Source organism: Acanthisitta chloris, unplaced genomic scaffold (assembly GCF_000695815.1).
Source record: "Acanthisitta chloris isolate BGI_N310 unplaced genomic scaffold, ASM69581v1 scaffold24595, whole genome shotgun sequence".
Classification (NCBI taxonomy): domain Eukaryota; kingdom Metazoa; phylum Chordata; class Aves; order Passeriformes; family Acanthisittidae; genus Acanthisitta; species Acanthisitta chloris.
In genome coordinates, this window is record NW_008675675.1 from 1 (window position 1) to 7,803 (window position 7,803).

Here is a 7,803-nt window from a genome sequence, read left to right on the forward strand (position 1 = left end):
CAATCATCCCACTGTGCTGTGGGTGAGTAGGGCTGAAGTTTTAAGCAGTCAGTCTTTTTGCAGGAGGCCAGCACAGGTGGGAAGGTATTTTTTTCACCCTGGTGCAAAGGCAGTTCAGTGTATACAATTTTGGGGTTCCCTTGCCATAAGCTGTTTGCAGAGGTGTGCTCTGTTTATTCCCTGGATGTGCATCTTAGAGGTCTTTTCCTGAAGGAAGGGGTTGGAGCTGTGGGAACAGCCCCTCCAGCAAGCAACTTTCACTTCATTTTGACCACTGTGATAACCCCCAGGTGTATTCAGGGAGAGCCATGAGAGCAGCCTGTGCTGTCAGCTCTGCATCCCCTTGGTCTGGACCCAACCTGAGTGATGCCTCATGAAACAATCACACAAATAGGAAAGTTAAGAGCAGAAAGTTAACCTGATTTGGTTAAAGACAAGTCAGGGTTAGGATCAGCACATGGAGATTCCTCTTTCCTGATCTGTGCTCTGTATGGTAGGTGGCTCACAGCCTGTTCCTCCTTCTCCATGTCATTTAAAGCTGCAGGATTTACCAACTTCCAGGGAAGCCAGGGACAAAAATCCCCTAGTCTTGGCTTCTTTTGTAGGAAACTGCCAGAGACCAGAGCTTCACCTTACACTCTGTGCTGTGACAAAGACCAAGAGTCACCCTGATGGTCCCAGACACTGCAGCTACAACCTACCCCTGCCATGTACCACCCTGATAACCCCCAGGGCAGGAGGACATCCATGTGACACTCCTTGAGCTCCAACCCCCTCCTGAAAGCGTTAACACTCAATTGGGAGCTGCCAGGTACAAGCTATCACACATTCATCTCTCCCCGGCTAATTCTCGTTCCAGGGCTCTCGGCTTTCCCACATGCTGCTCTCCCTCCCTGGAAAGACAGGTTTCTCCCAAGGGATGGGTGGGCGGGCAGGATCTCCAGCCTCACCTCCAAGCCGGGCCGGAGTTACTGGGCTGGAGCTGCTCTCGGTGTGTGTGGACATCCCCGCAGAGCACAACGTGCTGGGGGCAGAGGGTGGAGGAGTTCAAGGGAACTCTGACCAGGAAAAAGTGCAGGGAAGAGATGGGAGGGGGGGAAGTTCCTGGGTCAGACTGATCTGCAGGCCAGGGGAGATTTCTGCAGGCTGTCTCAGCTCTGCTCCAGGAAGCAGAGAGGTGACACGAGGTGGTTGGCACAGGCAGCTCGTCTGGAGCTGCTGGACTTCTGCCACCCAACCCCAGCCATTCAGGCCCTGAGCCCTGGGGCTTTCCTGGGCAGCTGCTCCTCTGTTCTCTAGTGTTTTCAGTCTGACCCCACGCCTGGGTTTTCCCCTTGCTGCAGACTGACGCGATAAGGTGTCACACTGCATCATCACACATCGATTTGCTGGTGGCTTCCAGCCAGCTAGAAAGGCTGAGGACCACGACAGCTCTCCTTCCCCCGCATCAGAGAGCCTCTTGTACACCCACCGAGCGTTTCTCTTCACGCCAGGTTTTCCTCTCTGCTTTTTCTGGTGCTTTCCCCTTGCTCCAGAGCTGAGCATCCTGTCCTGGAGCTCCAGGGAGGCAGATCTGCATCTGGACAGGAATCCTGAGCATCCTATGGGCAGGGATGCTGTCCCAGCCACGGACAGGGTACCAGTGCCCTCTCCTGGCCCCAAACACAGCTGGGAATGATTTTTTTTTCTGTCTTACTTTTGTGGTCCGTGAAACAGCAGGAAAAATTTGATAGGTAGGTGCTTTTCTCCCCAAACAAGCTGTGCCCTTGGCTCTGGTGATGTGCTGTGCAGGTGAGAGAGAATGCACCCTCCTTATTAACAGTAGGGGATGAATCAGAGCATCATCAGTTCTCTCTGCTGTGGAAATCAGATCACCAGGCAAAGGCAGATTTGCTTGAAGCCCATCCTGAGATGATCACTCCCGGGTGCCAGCAGAGACTCTGCTCTGCTTTTCCACGTCCAGCAGTGAATGATCCACCTGCTCTCATCCTCAGTACAGGCACTGTGTTCCTCCACTCCTGCTGCCAGTGTTGATTCCTTTATTGGAGGAAGATAAGCTCTACAGATAGCACTTGATTTATGGGCTGTGGCCTTTGGACAGGCCCTGGAAGAACAAACCAGAGAGACGTTACAAAATCCCCCAAGTGCTCCTTGCCAACTGAGGCTTCTCTGTGCCAGGGAAGTCTCCTGTCTCCACCTGCACCAGCTGCTTTTTCCAGGGAGTTATTTCAGCTCATCAAGAAGGACTTCTCTTTGGAAAGGGAGATGAGCTGGAGTTCTCTTCTAGCAGGGGTGGGGAGAGCGCGATCCTGGGGGGACTGAGATGCTCGGCTGGACCACGAGCATCCCTGTCCCTGCTCTGCCCGGATACCTCTCCCCTCCGCCGGGCACAGCCGTGCTCCGCCAGCACCCACTGGTGGATACCGAGGAACCTGCACAGCTCCAGGTACCCCAGAGCCTCTCTGATACAAAACCAGCCCGTCCAGGCTCGCTGGGGTCTGACCCGATGCTCCCAGGATGAGCTCATGTCCATCCCTGCATCCCTCCCTGCATCCCTGGGCAGGAGGCAGCAGTGGGAATGGGGCACACAGGGCTCCCCCCAATCCTCTCCCACCCTGCTCACATCACAGCTGCTTTGATCCTGGCAACAGGGACAAAATCTCACAGTGTCCTGCTGCAGCAGGAGCTGAGACAGCAGAGCACAAATCCCTGTCAGTGCTGACCATGTCAGTGAAAAGAGAACTCATTTCACCTTGCCCAGAAAGCACAGGAAAGGCTAAGTTGCCTTGGTGGGTGAAGTAAAGGGCTGAGGTTGAAGTCCTTGTCTCATCCCTTCATTCTCCACGCTAGAGGGAATCAGTGCTCCACATTTCTCCCTCCAGCAGCCACTAAGAGCTCTGAGCTGGCCCCAAATTGCCTCCCTCAACTCCTCTCAGGCAGAGCCGCAGAGGAATGGGCAAGGAATAACTTATTGAGGCTGCTGGACCCAGACAAACCTCCAGCCTGGCCCTGGGACACCTCCATCACTTGGAGACAGGAGCAGGCACCAGTCCAGGACCTGCTTCTACTGCTGCTCTTTGTCTCCACCAGAGCTCAGGCTTGAAGTTTCCATGGTTTGAGACAAGGCAAACCTGTCTTCTCGTGATGTTTGAGATGCAGGATCACATTGCTAAAGGTCAGAAATTCCTGGTCACACTGATAGCAGCATCTTCTCCCCCAATCCATGAGTCTGCAATGACCTAGACACAAGTTTGAGACTTCCCCATAAGGGGAAAAACACTTAATCAGGAACCCAAACTGAATCACATGCAGCTTATGATGCACAGAGGAACTTGGGAAGCTAAGGATGCTTTAAAAAAAATCACTTTATTTTACCTTACAAATGATAAATAATTTTTTTTAAAAAAAATCATTTCAAGTGTGTTTTACTTCATGTCCCAATATTAAAATACCTTTCCCTTCTCCCCACTTAAGTGATCAATACAAAAATAATTGTAACCAAATTCTTCTTGTCAAAAATTCCTGGATTTTAGGCAAAAAGGCACATTGTGAAGGCTTTTCACCAGGAGGCACAGGAGCTCTCAGAGACCCCAACAGCTTCTCTCCCCTCCCTGCTTGGTCTAACTCGAGTGGAAAAGGACACAGGGACCAGACAACACTCCTGCAGTGCTTCTTATCTAATCCCTCCAGGTTCATACCATGGCCAAGGTCACTTTCAGCATCATCCCTGTTTTACATGTGGGGGAAACCAAGGCACAGCAAAGCAGTACAGTTATTTAAGAGCTTCTTGTGAATAGGCAGAATAGGACATAAAACTGGATGGAGCTGTAGAATGTTGTCTTCTTCCCAACAGTACAAACCCACCTGGGATCATCCTCTCCCCTTGCCAACACAGTGTTAGGATGGGAGGCACAAGTCTCCAGATGTTTCTTTCTCAGTGGAAGAGTCACACAAGACCAACACAAAAAGTTGGGCCTTCACTAGTCTAAACAGGGATTAATTAGAGCCCTAATTAATAGCCCTTTAGGGGCACAAGTCATTGCTGGGATTTATCCCCCTGTTATATCTTCTAACCATGGGAAGGATACAACAGCCAGTTGGGCACTAGGGAAAGCTACAGGCAGGCTCCTGCTTTGGGAGGGTTTCACACCTTCCTTCTTCAGGGCTTGTGGTCCCAGAAATCAGCTGCTTTCCCATTGGGAAATGCAGCTGTGTCACCAGGAGGTGGTGAAGTCAGCAAAGGAGGTTCTTCAGTGGCAGAGATATTTGACAACCAGGTCAGCAAGATCATTTCTCTCCCTGCCCTGACCACTCATGAGGATGCTCGAGGCTGGCAACTGATCAGAGCTGTCCCCTCCACATCAGGGCAACACACTCCCCCCCTCCCAGTGCTTCACCCCAAAAACCTGCTCTCCTGGCAGGAGATCATCATCACACAGTGAGCTGAGCCTGCTTCTCACAGTATGAGGCAGCATCAGGTGGGGAGGGAGGCACAGGAGACCAGAAGGAAAGGCACAGAGAGCTCTCCTGGTACAAGGCACCACTGTGAACAGCATTCCTTCTTTGGAGCAGCCAGCTCCAGGAGGCCCTTAGCATGAGAAACGTGGCAGGAGCTGAGCTGCCCCTGGAAAGATGTGATTTGGCTCTGCTAAGTCTCCTCATCCCAGAGACAGAGCTGCTTCTGCGGCACATAGTAATCGAAGGTGTAACCCTTCTGGCAGCTGCGGATGCCACACTTGTAGGAGGACACTTTGCCCCCAGCATCACGACTCTTGCAGTACTTGAGCATGCAGGGGTACCACTCTATGCTCAGGGAGTAGCTGCAGATACAAGGCTTCCAGCGGTCCAGGCACAGCCGGCAGCGCTGCAGGTCTGGCAGGTCCGACGTCTGCGGCAGCACCTCGAACATGGAGCCATCCACCCCTGGGGAGACAGAGGGACAGCCCTCAATCACACCATCACACAGCCTGGAAGGGTTAGCTGCTTAGCTGTTACCTGGTTAGCAGTGGTTATCTGCCCCAGCACATGGTGTGTCCAGAGGAGTCTTGGATATCTCCAGTGAGGAGATATCCCAGACTCATCTATGACCTCTCTGGGCAATCTGTTCCTGTTCTCAGTGACTGCACAGGGAAATTCTTCCTCCTATTCAGGTGGGACTCCCTGTGCACCAGTTTCTGCCCATTGCCTCTTGTTGCATGGGTTTGCAGCACTGAACAGAGCCTGATCATCCTCTTGGCACCTCCTTCAGATACTTTTATACACTAATGTGTTGTCTCTTCTCAAGGTTGAACAGCCCTAACTCCCTCAGCCTTTCCTCTAAGTGAGGTGCTCCAGTCCCTGCAGCATCTTTGTCACCCTCCTCTGGAGCTGCTCCAGGAGCTCCATGTCCCTCTGGTTCTGAGGAGCCCAGAACTGGACACAATCCTCCAGGTGTGGCCTCACCAGGGCTGAGCAGAGAGGCAGGATCACCTCCCTGACCTGCTGGCAATGCTCTTCCCAATGCATCCCAGGATTCCATGCTCCAGGAGCTCCATATCCCTCTGGTCCTGAGGAGCCAGAACTGGACACAGCACTCTGGAGCTGCTCCAGGAGCTCCATATCCCTCTGGTCCTGAGGAGCCAGAACTGGACACAGCACTCTGGAGCTGCTCCAGGAGCTCCATATCCCTCTGGTCCTGAGGAGCCCAGACCTGGACACAATACTCCAGATGTGGCCTCAGAGCTGAGCAGAAGGGCAGGATCACCTCCCTGAGCTGCTGGCAACACTTAATGCATCCCAGGAGTCAGATATGCTAACACACAGGGTAGTACAGTGTGGTACATGGGCCTTAAAGACAGCAAAAGAGAAGCCAAACAATCCCTGCTGATCACCAGAAACCTGGCAGGAGCCATAGAGCACTGTGCCAACTCCCTGCCAGGAACAGTTCCAAGGAAACTGAAGGAAACTTACCTTTCTCCAGCCAAAATTTGACATCTTCTTCTCGGGTATAAATTGCTTCTTTGGCCTCTGCACAGACATTGTGGATGTGGGAGCTGAGCTGGGCTCCTTTGCTGAAGTTGACAGCTACATCCATGCTGAGATGCTCCAGACCTCGAACCTCCTCAGCCTGTCTCACTGTCCTGGGGTTTTTCTGCAAAGAAACAATCCAAACTTGAATCCTGGGTGCAAAGAAATCATTCTTTATGGCATGGTGCGATCCCATGCCAACATCAGACATGCAAAGGGATGTTTCAGAGATTGCTAAGGGGTTGGGATGGAGCTTAGAGGTCATCCAACCCCAACCTCCTGCCCTGGGCAGGGACACCTCAAACCAGAGCAGGTTGCTCAAGGTTTCATCCAACCTGGCTGTGAACACTGTCCCTCTGTAAATGCACCTGTGTCCCAGCATGGAAGGGGCTTCAAACACTTATTGATGCTGAAAGTGATGATATTTACCACTGCCTGAGATGGTTTCTCAATATTTTGTATGATGAATGGTCCCAGATCAGTACTGACCTCACTGGGAAACACGGGACAGGGATTTTCATGGACACTCACCCTTGACACAGATAAAACTAAATCACACCTCTACTATATTAGCAGGACAGGATCAATACCAGTGATATGCTTAGTTTAACACTGAATCCCTCAGCCAGGAGGGATGGTCAAGGGTGGGTCTAAGAGCTGAACAGTCAGGGAGCTGCCTGGGAAGGGTATCCAGGCAGGATAGCTCCAATAAACCCTGGCTGGACAGGAGGATGGAGCCTCTCACCTGCCTCAGCTTTGCCATGGACTCGCTGGGGATGATCTCGTTGCGGTGGAGCCTTGTGACAAAGCAGAGAGCTTGGAACTGGCTCTGGCCCCTCTCCAGCTCCCCTAGGATTAAGGCACGGAAGATCTTCACCTCCTGACAAAGAGAGAAAGAATGAGAGTCACAAATCTTTGGTGCTAGTGGGTGAACCGAGAAGTCGAGGTCAAAGAGAAAGGCTCCAGCTAAAAGAATCAAGTCAAAGGTCTCATAGTTGTGGTGCCTGAGCACAGGGTGTATCTCAGCTTCAATCCCACCCTAAAGCCAGCAGCAAGATCACTGGTGTCTAAGGAATGAAGGTTTTCACAATCCCATTGTGGCAAGGACAAATTGCTGCCAGGTCACATCCCACATCTTCAGACCATGCCTGGGGGTTTATGGCCTTTACCAAGAAGGGACACAAACCTCCAAGGAGCCTCATTAAACAAATATCACATAGCCATTATCTCCACGCCTTACTGAGTTCCCTCTGCTGCCTTTCCTCTTGCTTCTGAGCAAATGGTATCCTGGAGAGTGAGGTATTCCTGTCTGAACCCAACAGAAATGTAGGTCAAATGGTTAAAGCCAGGAGAACCCACCATGACCAGCTGCAGCTGATCTCCTTTTCTACATGACTCAGTCATTTGGGCATTTTAGAGAGAGTTTCTGACATGGATAGTAATCCAGCTCCAAAACCAGTCAGAGTTACCTTCACATAGAGGCACAGAATACCTTGTTCCACAGCAAAACATCCTGAATATTCTGTTCCTGCAAAACTCACCACTGATTTCTAATGCAGGTATCAATTCTTCTGGCTGCAGGGGCCTTGGTACCCTCTGTGGGAATCCACCATCCCCTGCCTTGGTGTCAGACCTTGGTGTCTCCTTCTCAGCATGGAGGGCAATTAGTGCCTTTGGCACCCACCCACAGCCATTGCTCTTCCCAACACCCTCCACAGAGAACTGGACAGATACTGGTGGCTAGAGACCAGCAAGCAGCAGCTCTGCCAAGCTGCTCAGCTCATCCCTCTCCTCCCC

At 51.9% G+C, this 7,803-nt stretch overlaps 1 protein-coding gene across 1 annotated transcript; it reads right to left on the reverse strand.

Annotated features, from left to right (window-relative positions):
• Positions 1-4,648: 4,648 nt before the first annotated feature.
• Positions 4,649-6,886, reverse strand: OAF (OAF homolog (Drosophila); the record flags this gene model as incomplete). Its single annotated transcript, XM_009075856.1, has 3 exons — positions 4,649-4,923; positions 5,950-6,130; positions 6,752-6,886. Coding segments are annotated over 3 exons (591 nt in total), but the record flags the coding sequence as incomplete, so codon positions are not given.
• Positions 6,887-7,803: the final 917 nt, after the last annotated feature.